The sequence below is a fragment of the Mixophyes fleayi genome, chromosome 11 (genome assembly GCF_038048845.1).
Source record: "Mixophyes fleayi isolate aMixFle1 chromosome 11, aMixFle1.hap1, whole genome shotgun sequence".
Taxonomy (NCBI): domain Eukaryota; kingdom Metazoa; phylum Chordata; class Amphibia; order Anura; family Limnodynastidae; genus Mixophyes; species Mixophyes fleayi.
Window position 1 is genome coordinate 84,408,405 of NC_134412.1, and position 16,524 is coordinate 84,424,928.

Below are 16,524 nucleotides of genomic sequence, written 5' to 3' on the forward strand. Positions count from 1 at the left end.
CTGTGAGAGGGTGCTGTATGGAAAGTCAAGGGTGGGAGCAACAATGCAGGAGTGTTTTAAGGGGAAAGTAGTTGGGGAAGCACTAGATACGCCCCTTTGGAACATGGCCACACCACATTTTCACCAGTATGCTCGCACTGGCCCAAAGAACACAGTTAAAATGTTGGGAAGTAAACATAGAGCCGCCACGAGGAATTTCTGGCCCCCGGTACAGCAACTTATTGGAGCACCTTCCATAGCTGCCTAACGGGGCGTGGTCACACCAAGTTAGTGGCTGCTCCCACTACATACGCAGGCTAGGGTATAAGTACTTTGTACCAGCCGATGCCCCCCCCCTCGGTGCCCCTGGGTATGCATAAGCAGTTCTTGGGGTATATTTACTAAGCTGTGGGTTTGAAAAAGTGGAGATGTTGCCTATAGCAACCAATCAGATTCTAGTTATCAATTATTTAGTACATTCTACAGAATGACAGCTAAAGTCTGATTGGTTGGTATTACACGGGATAATATGACCTTGTGAACAAGCTTTTAGTAGTTATACAATAGTACAAGGCTAAGCAACCAGTGGCTGTAGAACTATAAGTCCCAGCATACCATACAAGATATTCACATGCTGTGACTTGTAGTTCCACAATGGTCATAGAGACACAGCTCTCACCTAGCTCTGCAATAGAATAATTACATGCAAGTGCTGCTCACCTTGCAATAACATGAGATTACAGTGAGCATGTGACATAAAATTACTGCTCTGCGTAGGGAATACAGAGTCAAACAGCAAAGGACAGTAAAATGTCAAGGCATGATATATTCAAATGTGTCAGGTCTCTTATTACAAGAACTGTGTCAGGTAATTGAAAAAGAAAATGCTTTCACGCATCAGGGAACAATAGAAATGAAGACTACTAAACAGGGGTACCTGAAACTACATAAAACATTATGTAAATGGTATTTAAATATGCATCTTTGCTAGTGTTGCAGTGTGTAACTTTTGACACAGTCAAATTGTAGCTGAATATTATTTACATGGTAAATGCTAAAGGGAGGCTGATGATGAAGGATTGAGGGAATGTTAAACCACAGACTGAACTTTCCAGGAGTCATTGGTCAGATGGGTGGAGAACACAAACGCTGGGGTGACAAGTGACCTGGCCAAAATGTGAAAAAGTTTTTTAGGGGTAGTGTTTGATTTGCCCATAATGAAATAAATCCCCTATATAAATGTATACAGAATCTGGAATGGTTAAAGCTGTTTGCACACAACAAGAAGACTTGGCCCTAAGCATATAACTGCTTGGTAAAGCGCCATCCTCATAGCTCCAATCCCGCCACTCTGCATCTTATCAATGCCCTCTGCTGCCAGGAAGGGGACAGATTATCAGGTATACTAGTAGTCCAAGAGCCACACCACTTTCACTCTCATTTTGTGGGTTAGTATGATCATTGCAAAGGTTCCTTTATCTAACATAGATTCTCAGAGGTCTCTTTATTAATTTGTTAATAAGGATTTCGATTGCTGCTCCTCACTGCAATTGAAATATTTTTTTCTGCCAACTTATTAAGAAAATGTCTCCGGGTCAGATACCTGGCTGGGGGTAAATGTATCAAGCTGAGAGTTTTTCGTCAGGTTTGAAAAACCAATCAGATTCTAGCTATTATTTATTTAGTTCATTCTACAAAATGATGGCAAGAATCTGATTGGTTGTTATAGGCAACATCTCCACTTTTCAATCCCGCCGGAAAACTCTCAGCTTGATACATTTGCCCCCTGGTGATACTGTCTGGCAGCGGCAAGAGGAGTCTAAGCTAGCCCTGCGATCCTCTGCGCATGCTTGAGCCGGGACGCTAGCTTGGGTATGCGCACTGGATCAAGAAGCCGGGATTTGGGCATCGGGTGAGCCTGTTTCTGTCAGCATGTCTAGATTAAATACACGTTCAGTGCACTTTGCTGTACATGACCAACAGGTTCTTTGATGTGCTGATTTGTAGATAGCCCTCTGGATACTCATTAGAGACCTTACTGTTCATGGCCATCCCTGTGGCTGCTGACTGACTATCCATCCGCCTCTGATCTGGTCTTTTTCTGTCCACCCCACTCTATTGTGGAGTTCTGTCTCTGAACCTGCGCTATCCAATCTGACCCTTGTCTGTCTCCAACTACATCAGTGTCTTGTTCTTTTTCTCCTGGGCCCTGCACTACTGCTTAGTGGGGATAGCTTGGGAGCTGCACCCATTGGCTGTCTCACAGCCAAGCCGTTTGACTTGGGGGGTTTCCAGGTGCAATCACCAGGTAAGTCAGTGCCAATGGGTAACCGCTGGTATCTTGGACATTATGAAAATAGCCAAACACAGGCTTATATCTTCTCTAATTTGTTTCCAAATATTGCCTAATGTTGTCCTATCAGCTGTCCATCCTGCCTCTTTAAGGCTATTTGCTAATATGATGAGCCTTGATGTTGGGTTGCAAGCTTAAATGCTTTGATCAAAATATGAACCTATACCTCAAACTTTTTGTTTGCAAGATACATACAGATTTGCATTAGTAAGGCTAAGTGCTGACAACAACTGTGTTTTTTGCTTTGATTTCACTAATAGTGCCTATAAAACTATTATTTATTTAGTAATGTTACAGAACTTTTTTTTAGGTGGTGGGCTAAATGCTTTGGTAAACTTTTAATGATATAGGGCAACTCTCTAAAGATGACTTTAAATACATCTGTAATTTTTTAAAAAAAAATAAATCCCTGTCTTTGGGCTTTGATTGCATTTTTATTCCGCTGAATTAACAAGGAGAAACATTGTATTTCAGTGACTCATTTGCAAGACTATATCATGGGAATCCTCTGCTGTTTAAACACATCACGTAAATCTTACCTCACTGGAGTGACATGCTACTAGACACCTGAAATCAACTGGAAAATAGGCACTATCTGGATTCCTCAGAAATGCAATCAGCTGTGAAGCCTCTATAGATTTCCCCTGCTCTTACTTACAAATAATAAAACTGTATCCCAAAAAGAGACACTCACCTGAATTCCAGCTTCAAATAAATATCTGGACTTGACACATTTAATGATAGCTTATGTTATACTGGTATGTCAAGCAAGGAAGGAAATATTTAGCATGTGATGTGGCAAAAACAGTAAACATTAGCAAAACAGACCCAATTGCTCAGCATATTAGATGCTATTCATAGTCTGTTGCCATGTCAAGCACATAAAACCCAATGTCCAGCACATACATCCATGTCCACAACATACAGTGCCAATGAACACTAGATAAGATCAATGACAGCGTAACAACCCAATGACGGCGAAACAACCCAATGACGGCGAAACAACCCAATGACGGCGAAACAACCCAATGACGGCGAAACAACCCAATGACGGCGAAACAACCCAATGATGGCGCAACAACCCAATGTCGGCGAAACAACCCAATGATGGAGAAACAACCCAATGACGGCAAAACAACCCAATGACGGCGAAACAACCCAATAAAGGCATAACAACCCAATAAAGGCATAACAACTCAATGTCGGCATAACAACCCAATGTCGGCATAATAACCCAATGACGGCGCAACAACCCAATGACGGCGCAACAACCCAATGACGGCGCAACAACCCAATGACGGCGCAACAACCCAATGACGGAGAAACAACCAAATGACGGCGAAACAACCCAATGTCGGCGAAACAACCCAATGTCGGCGAAACAACCCAATGTCGGCGAAACAACCCAATGACGGCGAAACAACCCAATGTCGGCGAAACAACCCAATGTCGGCGAAACAACCCAATGTCGGCGAAACAACCCAATGACGGCGCAACAACCCAATGACGGCGCAACAACCCAATGACGGCGCAACAACCCAATGACGGCGCAACAACCCAATGACGGCGCAACAACCCAATGACGGCGCAACAACCCAATGACGGCGCAACAACCCAATGACGGCGCGACAACCCAATGCCAGTATGAGAACCAAATGCCACAACCAAAGGCTGCAAATTACAGTTCTGTGGCAGCATGAGAACTCTATGCAGGCATATACAACCCCAATGGCAGCATGCATAGTATCATCCTAATATACACAGCTTCAATGCACAATATACAGCTCCATGCCAGTATACATATCACTATGCAGCCAACACAGCGACATTATGCTCAGCCAGAGAGGATTCTCTACCAGGACTTGTTGGTGCTACTGCTCAAGTATAGAGTCTACTGATTAAAAAAGTAGGGAGCAACCAGTACAAAAACTGGTATCAGTGTTACGTTTGCGTTTCCTATGTAATGAACTGTGATTGGACAGAGCTACCATTGTGCCCAATGCATACTGAACGAGTGAGCAGTGGCCCTTGTAGCAGATCACTGTTACCGAGGTAGCTCACTCTCTAGTACGGGACCATGTGAATCGGAAGGTGTGACCCGTCTGATTTAGTTACCGTTACAGAAAGTGCTGTGCACAGTGTTCAAATCACCTGTATGTAATTATTGGCTAATGCAAAGATGTAAAGGTGCACATAGCTGTGGGATTCTGGGAGAGCTGCTCTACAACCATCCATGGGTACGAGCCATTAATGTATTAATGATTGTAAGTGATTCATTAATATGCAGAGGCCACAGGTGTACTTAGAAATGAGGGCTGGGACTGAGATAAAGGGGCTTCTACGATTTGTGCAGTCCGCCTATTTCACAAGGTTGTTCACAAAGTGTTACAACACTGTACCAGAATTCACATCTACAAGATCTTAGACGAAGAAATCATTACAATCATCATACAGGAAGACATGGCTACCAGCAGTCCATAGAGAAGCCCATGTCCACATAAATGTAATGTTTGCGTCATTTGTTTTTGAGTTCTTTCACACTGCACCAACAACATACTTGTGATAAAACATATATGTGGCCAAAACCAGCCTCAGACCACTACTCTATGCTGTTGGCAACATTGGCTATGAGTTCTCCAAGCCCCTCCCACTTCAAAATTTCCCACACTTGGACCCCCGTGAGTTGGCTGAGCTGAAATACTTGGTGCTGCTGTTATGAACTAATCCATGCATACCCAGTATTGAATAATGATTTCAACAGGCGGGCTGACATTGGCCAAACACCACCAAATAAAACTCCACTGAAAACACGATTGGCAGTGTAGTGAGCAAACAGTTAATGGACTAGCACAAAGGCAAGGACTGTATGTCTGTAAATGGAGGCGTTTACAGCTTTTGGCAGATGTCTTTGGTTTACTGAAGTTTATTTACAGTCAATGTCAAAGACTCAGCAAACTAGATGTTCACTTTTCATATGTGGAAACAAGTTTCAGTCAATTATTTATGTTGGAAAACCAATCTTGGAAAGCACATGGCATTAAAAATGAGTTTGTTTTAAATAGCTAATTGCTTTCTAGGGAGCCATCTTATTAGAATTAGCTAACTAATTAAACTAACTAAATATTGCACTGTTATAGGCACGTCATGGGATGCTAACCACATACAATTATAGTGAGCTAATCTGTTTTTTATTTGTGCTGCATAATCCCTTTAAAATGTACACAAATAGCAAAGTGTCAGGACATCCAACTGTTTGGCACACACACGCTCTTCAATTCCCCATGACACAGGAACACAAGTGTATGTGGCATTTTAATGCACCTGCAGGCAGGCTATGGTGCCGTCTTGTGTTCTGTACGTTTATCACAGATCTAGCTAAATTCATTTTCTTTTATCAAAAAACTCTGGCTGTGTTGAGGGCTCTGATAGGCTAGTAGAACACTACATGGTAGCTGGCGTTTCATAGGTTCAAGTCGCAGCCAATGGCGAGAGAGGGTGTTTCAAACCTGGCCAATCCCTGGCTCAGCTGTGGTAAAGGAATGGACCAATATACATGCTGGCTACGACATGGTTGCTCTGATGAGAGAAGCTGTGATCATAATAGCCTTCCAGCTGTGAGAGTGCAATGCATTCTGGGATTGCTACAGGGTTGATTAGTAGCAGCATCCAATGGCCTTTATTCCCAGTCCTCAACTTGAGAGAGAAAAATCAATGGACGCCACCTCATGACAATAACCTGAAATTGCAAGCTTACAGACCTTACTCGATTAAGATAACCCTGCCAAACCTGGGCTAGTTGGGAGGGCTTCAATCACAACATTGCCCTGATCCAGCTATCCTTTTAAGGTTAAGAAATATTTTGCATAGCATCTTATTCTTAGAGGAGGTCTTTACCCATGTTCTGTTTTTTTATTAATATCCCCCAACAGATTATAAGAGGACTGGCAAATTGTTATTAGATATTCTGTTGCCTTATGGTTGAAATACGTTATTTACATGTATCCATTTCCATACACCATTAAGGAGAAATTACAATCAAAAATGTATCAGTTATCTGCAAGCTCTAGTAAATAAGGCTACTGACTCACAATGTTCTACTGTAATAAGTTTGTCATAGCAAATATAAGGGAAGCGCAGTTGCAAAGTGGTTAGCATTGCTGTCATAGCACTGGGATACATGCTGCTGGCCACTGGATTTGACAACTGCCAGGACCCATGAACAGGTTATCCATGTAGAGAACAATAAATCATCAACAGTTGAGAATGACTGATGATGATGATAATACAAATGTGCCACAGACCACAATAATCTAATGACATAGCAAATATTCTAGGAGTCTATGGGGGTCAACGTTGAGGCTACTAAGATACTTGGTAAAATATAAACATATAATGCAAATATATTTTGTTAGTGATGCTGAGACATTTACTTCTGCTGTAAATTAACAAGTCTTAAATTTCAAAACAACTGCAAGCAATGCAAATGACTATGGTAAATATATTTACTGTGTATTTTATCAAAAAGATTTCTCATCCTTTCAGAGACGTGACTTATGGTCGCAATTACTTAACTTAAATATATGTTACAACTTGCAACCATGCTTTTAATCTTTTTTGCTTTTTACACCTTAAAAAATAATCTTATCACATAAATCTAAATGTGCAGAGTTACACTTATAAAGCACAAATCATTTCTTTGGTTTAAAGTTTACTTTTTTCTTAGCTGATGTATTATAAGGAACGTTCTATTTATCGAGTTATCTTATACTTGGCACTCTTTATATGTATCCCGGAGAGGACAAGTGTCAGGTGTAAGGGGGCGTGGCATCATTTTGGCCCCGCCCTTGATGTGCAATGCAGTAAATGCCACATTGCTCTGCTGGCCAAGATGAGGCAATTTGTTGCGAATCGCGTCATCAAGCCACCTGTCCCGCCCACCTCACTAAGAAGTGGGAAGGATGCGGAGGATGGCCTGCACCCCGGGAGAGCTACCCAATTTCGTTTGATTAATGTTTTCAAAGTATTCCAAACACCTGGATATAGTGGAGGCAGCCATTTTATGAGCTGAACCAATATTCTACCTAGGTCATAATTGTCCACTCACTCGGGAAACTCGCAAATTCCGGGTAAGAATCCAGGGAGAACATCCCATCCTCCTGCATCCTACCCACTTGCTAATGTAGATAGCCTCTATGAAGTGATTGGAGTCATTTTGGCCCCGCCCCCAGTGGCAAAATGACGCTTTTGAGGCATTGGGCAAAAATTATGTCATTCACCCTGCCCCCGCTTCTGTCCTCACTCTTCACCTCCCAGCCGTGATCTCCCAGAGGGACAAAGTAAAAAGTTGGCAAATATGAACTAAGCTCCATTCTCATGAATGGTGGTCAAGGCCAAAAATGGCTGTCTGTACTGCGAACATACAATGTGTGTAGCCATTTTGTGGCCTGAACCAATATTCTGTTTATCAACTCACAAGACACTACGGACCTCACTTTTTTTTATTTAAAGAAAAGCTATCTTGCGCAGTACAGTGAGGTTCACTTCTGTCAGGTTCTATATATAAACTAAAACCTCAGAAAAATACTTTGTAGGTGCCGCCAATGTGTTCTAAAACAATTCCATTAAGTCGAGTGAATGACATGCCATTTCCATTCAGCCGTGTGAGTTATGTATTATTATCATTTATTTGTTAGGCGCCACAAGGTATCCGCAGCGCCGCACACAGTACTAACAGTAGACTATACAGGGTGAAACCATACAGAACAATGAACAAAAAGTACCAATACTTCAGAAACTCCGGCTAGTCATATGCAGTAAAGACGGAGCGGAAGAACAGGTGAGGAGACAGGAGTGGAGGGGGCCCTGCTCATACGACCTTACATCCTAAGGGAGGGTAAACAGACCAGGCACAAGAGGAGCCAGTTGAGGCAAGAGGAGAGAAGGGAGGACTAGCAAAGGGAGGAGATGGGGGTTATGTAGATGGTTGGTAGGCTTTGAAAAAGAGGTGAGTTTTGAGTGCACGTTTGAAGGAGCACAGAGTAGGAGAGAGACGGATGGAACGAGGGAGGTCGTTCCAGGGAAGGGGGGCTGCACGGGAAAAGTCTTGGATTCTGGAGTGGGAAGAGGTGATAAGGGTGGAGGAGAGGCGGCGGTCGTTGGCCGAGCGCAGGGAGCGGGCAGGAGTGTGAATGGAGAGGAGGTTAGAGATATAAGGGGCAGTAGAGTTGGAGAGAGCCTTGTAAGTGGTGGTGAGGAGTTTGAAAAGGATTCTGTAGGGGAAGGGGAGCCAGTGTAAGGCAAGGCAGAGAGGGGAGGCAGAGGAGGAGCGGCGTGAGAGGAAGATGAGTCATGCGGCCGCATTGAGTATAGAGCGGAGGGGGGAGAGACGGGAGAGGGGGAGGCCAGTGAGGAGGAGGTTACAATAATCAAGGCGGGAGATGATGAGTGCGTGGATGATATGTATAATTAAAACAAATACTATCAAGTGTCACCTCGTATCATCTCTGAAAATGGTTCCACCAAGCAGTCACAGATGCGGGTAACCAGAAGACTTTTTTACTTCTGGGGGTCTAACAAAACTTTATTTTTTATTTTAGTGTAGTCAGTGCAGCCACATTCATCTGAAGTCAGGATAATTCTTATTTTCAAACAAAAGACAAGCACTTGAATAAAATGGACGTCCTGAAATATCCCTGAGAATAACCTACAACAGATTCAACCTCACAAATAACAAAAAAAGTTAAGAGACTGGAAGTTTTCATTCATGTACTGTAACACATTCATTCACTTAAAGTTAAGTTTTTAATATGGCAGTGATTTTCATTGGGAAAAAACACATTGCCACTCAGATGTTACAAGTGGTACCAGTATGAGAAAGCAGGCTATCAATTTGACCAGTGACTTCACTTAGGCAATTGATAAAAAATTACCAACACAACAGTGCCTTCATGACCAATCACCAAGAGAACAGTGCATCGTGACCAAATCACCAAGAGAACAGTGCCTTCATGACCAATCACCAAGAGAACAGTGCATCGTGACCAAATCACCAAGAGAACAGTGCCTTCATGGCCAATTAATAAAGAGAACAGTGCCTTCATGACCAATTACCAAGAGAACAGTGCCTTCATGGCCAATTACCAAGAGAACAGTGCCTTCATGACCAATCACCAAGAGAACAGTGCATCGTGACCAAATCACCAAGAGAACAGTGCCTTCATGACCAATCACCAAGAGAACAGTGCATCGTGACCAAATCACCAAGAGAACAGTGCCTTCATGGCCAATTACCAAGAGAACAGTGCCTTCATGACCAATCACCAAGAGAACAGTGCATCGTGACCAAATCACCAAGAGAACAGTGCCTTCATGGCCAATTACCAAGAGAACAGTGTCTTCATAGTCAATCACCAAGAGAACAGTGCCTTCGTGACCAATCACCAAGAGAACAGTGATCGTGACCAAATCACCAAGAGCACAGTGCCTTCGTTAACAAATCACCAAGAGAACAGTGCCGCGTGACCGAATCACCAAGAGAACAGTGCCTTTGTGACCAAATCACCAAGAAAACAGTGTCTTCATGGCCAATCACCAAGAAAACAGTGTCTTCATGGCCAATCACCAAGAGAACAGTGTCTTCATGGCCAATCACCAAGAGAACAGTGTCTTCATGGTCAATCACCAAGAGAACAGTGCCTTTGTGACCAAATCACCAAGAGAACAGTGTCTTCATGGTCAATCACCAAGAGAACAGTGCCTTCGTGACCAAATCACCAAGAGAACAGTGCCTTTGTGACCAAATCACCAAGAGTACAGTGCCTTCGTGACCAAATCACCAAGAGAACAGTGCCTTCATGACCAATCACCAAGAAAACAGTGCCTTCATGACCAATCACCAAGAAAACAGTGCCTCAAGACCAAATCACCAAGAGAACAGTGTCTTCATGACCAAATCACCAAGAGAACAGTGTCTTCATGACCAAATCACCAAGAGAACAGTGCCTTCATGACCAAATCACCAAGAGAACAGTGCCTTCATGACCAAATCACCAAGAGAACAGTGTCTTCATGGTCAATCACCAAGAGAACAGTGCCTTCATGGCCAATCACCAAGAGAACAGTGCCTTCATGGCCAATCACCAAGAGAACAGTGCCTTCATGGCCAATCACCAAGAGAACAGTGTCTTCATGACCAATCACCAAGAGAACAGTGCCTCATGACCAAATCACCAAGAGAACAGTGCCTTCGTGACCAAATCACCAAGAGAACAGTGCCTTCGTGACCAAATCACCAAGAGAACAGTGTCTTCATGGTCAATCACCAAGAGAACAGTGCCTTCATGACCAAATCACCAAGAGAACAGTGCCTTCATGACCAATCACCAAGAAAACAGTGCCTCATGACCAAATCACCAAGAGAACAGTGCCTTCATGACCAAATCACCAAGAGAACAGTGTCTTCATGGTCAATCCCCAAGAGAACAGTGCCTTCGTGACCAAATCACCAAGAGAACAGTGCCTTCGTGACCAAATCACCAAGAGAAGAGTGCCTTCGTGACCAAATCACCAAGAGAACAGTGCCTTCATGGTCAATCACCAAGAGAACAGTGCCTTCGTGACCAAATCACCAAGAGAACAGTGCCTTCATGGCCAATTACCAAGAGAACAGTGTCTTCATGACCAATCACCAAGAGAACAGTGCCTTCATGACCAAATCACCAAGAGAACAGTGCCTTCGTGACCAATCACCAAGAAAACAGTGCATCGTGACCGAATCACCAAGAGAACAGTGCCTTCGTGACCAAATCACCAAGAAAACAGTGCCGCGTGACCGAATCACCAAGAGAACAGTGCCTTTGTGACCAATCACCAAGAGAACAGTGCCTTCATGGTCAATCACCAAGAGAACAGTACCTTTGTGACCAAATCACCAAGAGAACAGTGCCTTCATGGTCAATCACCAAGAGAACAGTGCCTTCGTGACCAAATCGACAAGAGAAAAGTGCCTTCATAGCCAATCACCAAGAGAACAGTGCCTTTATGGCCAATCACCAAGAGAACAGTGCCTTCATGGTCAATCACCAAGAGAACAGTGCCTTCATGGTCAATCACCAAGAGAACAGTGCCTTCGTGACCAAATCGACAAGAGAAAAGTGCCTTCATAGCCAATCACCAAGAGAACAGTGCCTTTATGGCCAATCACCAAGAGAACAGTGCCTTCATGGTCAATCACCAAGAGAACAGTGCCTTCATGGTCAATCACCAAGAGAACAGTGCCTTCATGGCCAATCACCAAGAGAACAGTGCCTTCATGACCAAATCGACAAGAGAAAAGTGCCTTCATGGCCAATCACCAAGAGAACAGTGCCTTTATGGCCAATCACCAAGAGAACAGTGCCTTTATGGGCAATCACCAAGAGAACAGTGCCTTCGTGACCAAATCACCAAGAGAACAGTGCCTTCATGGCCAATCACCAAGAGAACAGTGCCTTCATGGCCAATCACCAAGAGAACAGTGCCTTTATGGCCAATCACCAAGAGAACAGTGCCTTTATGGCCAATCACCAAGAGAACAGTGCCGCGTGACCGAATCACCAAGAGAACAGTGGCTATTTTAGACATCATCAACATCATCAGTTATTTATATAGCGCCACTAATTCTGCAGCACTGTACAGAGAACTCATTCACATAAGTCTCTGCCCCATTGGGGCTTACAGACTAAATTCCCTAACATACACACACAGATAGAGAGAAAGATACTAGGGTCAATTTTGATAGCAGCCAATTTTCCTACCACTATGTTTTTGGAGTGTGGGAAGAAACCGGAGCACCAGGAAGAAACCCACGCAAACACGGGGAGAGCATACAAACTCCACACAGATAAGGCCATGGTTGAGAATCAAACTCATGACCCCAGTGCTGTGACACAGAAGTGCTAACCACTAAGCCACTGTTCTATTTTAGAAAATAAAAATATTTTAGAGTAACCCGGGCCCCTCAGTGCCCATTGGGCCCTAGGCGTGAGCCTAGGCTGTCTAATGGATGATTATCAGTGTGTTGTGTTCTAACTGAACTAACAGTGATGCCTGAAGCGATCCGTCCGTTTGGCCCAACGGGACCAAAAAGAAAGAAATATGTATAAATAAAATGTACCTATTGTCCTTTAAACTTTTTTAAAGAGTTAATATATCCGCGGGCTTGTAAAGGCATCATGAAAGTAGATGATAAATCCGTATATAAGACACCTAGGTCGAGTGTGTCTAAAAGTACTTTTTTCAGTGAAGATCAATGAGCTGGAAGCTATAGACTGAGCACATATGCCTGTGAATTTATAATGTACCATTAGCTGTTAAGGTATGTAAATAAATAATTCAACAGACATGAAATAGTCCACCAGAATAACCTTTTCTGACTGCTTAATGCTAATCCCCTGCTATGTAGTCAGCTCAGCCCCAGGTCACAAGTAAGACAGATGAATGTCAGCATTGTACATGGCACTGTTGTATTAATAAGGGACCACGCAATGCTTTGTTCATTCCCTCCCCCAAAGTTATAAGAAGATATTTATACGATAAGATACTATTAATTCTAATAACATTTACTGCTGCATTCTGGTGGAAAAATAGACATTATGAAAGTTAATTCCAACCCATCTACTGGTGAGCTGGAGATTACACCTGAGTGTATCAGGTGAGCTGAACATAAAAACAAAACCCAAAACACTTAAAAACATGTGCCCTGACATGAAAAACCCAATGCTTACATTCCCAACAATAAATAAATATAGTCTGACCTTAAAAATGACACGCAAAGTATCTGAAAGTGTTCAGCTAAATTCCGAAGACAAAAAATCCCGACACGGCGTGTTGGCGCCAATTAAAATGACGACCCTCATATTGGCGGTTTTAAAGCCGCAATGCCAAGTCCTGTGGCATAACCCTAACCCCAACACTTAGCTGCAAAATTATATAGCATTTAATATTGGTCTATAATATATTTGCATTGATATGTAGTTTGGAGCATAGCATATACTATTCAAAATTATATTTTTAAAATATGCAAAATAGAAATAACGACATAAATTCCAACAAAGAAACAGTATAAACCAGATGGGTTTTTTTTACCACTGATCTTTATTAGCCATCTAGGTAGATGTATTTTTTACCACTGAGATTTATGAGCCATCTAGGTTTTGAGCACTGTGTCACGTATATTTTTATAAACCCCACAAGTGCAGCAATAAGTAGATAAAACACCAATTATTACTTTGCACGGTTGTAATAGAAACAGTCCTGGACAAGCTGTAAAGGAAGCGATTACTGTAGGCATGATAAACAGGAACACTTACTGCGTGAGAGTGTTGATAGGCCATTGGCGAAGGCATGAGCTGGTTGGGGACTTGTTGGTGAGATATTTTAGACGAGTGGCTTATGGTTGGATAACGCGAAGATGTAGTCAACTGGGATATTGACAACTAAAGCAAAAACAAAACAACTACTCTCAATGGGTTTAATAAAAGATCAATATTAACATGTAAAACTACTTTAGTCCTGCACAGCTGGGATGTTTAAACGCTGTAAATATGACATTTGAAAGTCAAGCATATTACAAAAGTTAGAAGAGCTGAAAAACTTTTAAAAACTTGGGGATCACAAAATCCAAAGTGCTTTCTACATGGTTTTAAAACCCCAAGTGTGGCGGGTGCAGTTTTTCTAACACAAAATCAGACATTTGCTTTCATTAACTAAAACTTCTACTAGACTGATTAAACCTAACATGCTATTGTTTCATATGTACCCGCATGTCTATATTATTAACACAGCACACAAATCCATAGTGCCCAAACTCACCAATGCAGAGTCCATCAGAGAGACCTCTACAGATTGGAAACAAGTTGGAGGTATAAACATTTTATAATATAGATGTATCTTTGCCACCACAATAATCCTGCACCCATTTGACAGGAGCCTATTATCACTATACAATACAGTTCTGTATTACAGAACCAGCATAGCGCTGGGAATAACAGCTGCAGCCCTCGCGGCTCTGGCTTGAGGGAGGGGGCACCATAATAAAATATTTTCCTAGATGGTAGCGCACCTTTAATAGCAAACCATAGTGATTATCAGAAGCTGTTGTGCAATAGCGCCCTCTAATGGAGCTACTGCATTTCAATGCCACAACCCCACATTATCATGTCAAAAAATACTATTACAAGAAATCACTTACTGCAGGTCCCAGTTGAGTCTCTTGAAGGGAAACAGGATTTGTAACCAGCGTCCTCGCTAAAAAATAATAGAAAAACTATATTTAATCTTAGTAAACATACAATGTTAATAAAACAATGTTGCGATAAGCTGGTGGGCAAGTTAATTTGCATCATATGTGATTTAGTCAAAGTATTCTCATTGGGGTTTTCTAAAGGCAATTAACACTTGTGCTCCACTGATCTGTCTATCCATGTACAGTGAATAATTAGGTTTAGACAAGTGGAGTAACATGACCAACAATATGAAGGAGTTCTGCGAGGGAAGCAGAATTGTTTAATATGGGTGATCTCTAGATGATCTTGGAAATAAAAATGCCTACAAAGTTGTGTATATACACACACACATACATATATATGGTGGATATATATATATATATATATATATACACATATATATTATATATATATACATATACATATATATTATATATATACATATACACACACACACACACACACACACACACACATACACAAATACATATATACAGGGCTGGCAGAACACGTTAAGTCTGGTAACCGCTGCAGTAGGGCACCCGCCAGCTGAAGCTCCGGAACAGAAACGGAGGGGGTGGGGTTCCGGAGATGCTAGCACCAGCCCTCTATATATACTCCTCCGCAAACTAAGAATACAACTAGGGGGTATATTTACTAAACTGCGGGTTTGAAAAAGTAGAGATGTTGCCTATAGCAACCAATCAGATTCGAGTTATCATTTATTTACTACATTGTACAAAATGACAGCTAGAATCTGACTGGTTGCCATAGGCAACATCTCCACTTTTTCAAACCCGCAGTTTAGTAAATATACCCCTAGGTGTGTGGAAAGGCTGAACGTGTGTGCACTGCGCATCCACCCTCTACCCACCACACCACTTTAGAACCACCCCATTTCATTGAATAAAACTCTTCAGGTTTTCTCCTAAAATACTGCTCGATGTTTGTTCATTTATGGCTAAAATAATCCTAGGACTGATGGGACATCGGAGCTGCAATGGTTACATTAGTCAGTGGCTGAAGCTTTGTTTCACATTGGGCAAAGTTTATTATTGGCGGCTGATAACTGTGCTGCACTTTCCCCACCTGCTGCTACAATTGTTATTCCGCCACCACATGTATCATGTGTTCTCCACACTTAGATTGTAAGCTCCTTTAGGCAAGGCCATCTTTACCTTCTGTATCAGGTCATCATACGTCATTTTCTTTGTGTCACACTCCCCTCCATGTACAGCACTACGTAATATGTCAGCGATATATAAATATAAGACAATAATAAAGTGGATCCAGAAATGGGCTTCTCTGTCACAATACAACTTGTAGTCACAAAATGTGTGGCATTATATGCCCCATACAGTACTATGTGCCCCATTAAAAATACAGGACGAGGCCTGAGCTCCATCAGCTCAGCCATGGTGTAAAAGTCAAGTATTTCACAATAGTTGCCTCCCCCCCTCTATGCAGTAAGGAGCACCCATAAAAATACATCTTTACATAAATCCTTTCATTAGTGACTCATTTCAATAGATCTACATATGACACTAATTGGATCACCTGTGTAAGATGCACTGTAGACATGACCATACACAGCAGTGCTCTCCCCAGCACCTATTTCCCGAGTGCCCCACCCGGCTGGTTTTACTAGCCACCCGGCTCTTGGATCCTAACAGAGACCTATTACAATAGAATAAACCATTGTCTCAACTACTAGAACAGGCACTATGTGAGCACTACAGCCAGCAGTGTGTATTAGACCACTGACCACCAGTCTGACCAGTCCTGGCAGGTGCGGGCAATAACCTCCAACATTTTTCATTATTATTGCAAAGTATTACACTGCCCCCACCCGGCTGCTTCTTAATGCCACCCGCCTGGCAAAAGTTTCTGGGGAGAACACTGCATAGGCAGATTCCACTGCTCAAACAG

At 42.4% G+C, this 16,524-nt stretch overlaps 1 protein-coding gene across 2 annotated transcripts in view; it reads right to left on the reverse strand.

The window, feature by feature from the left end:
* Positions 1-16,524, reverse strand: part of NPHP4 (nephrocystin 4) — a 185,254-nt gene that overhangs the window by 72,084 nt on the left and 96,646 nt on the right. For both annotated transcript variants that reach the window (XM_075190021.1, XM_075190020.1), the window contains 2 exons: positions 14,562-14,617; positions 13,681-13,806 (listed from right to left, as the gene is read on the reverse strand). In XM_075190021.1, the coding sequence (XP_075046122.1) occupies positions 13,681-13,806; positions 14,562-14,617 (182 nt within the window). The remainder of the gene's footprint in view (positions 1-13,680; positions 13,807-14,561; positions 14,618-16,524) is intronic.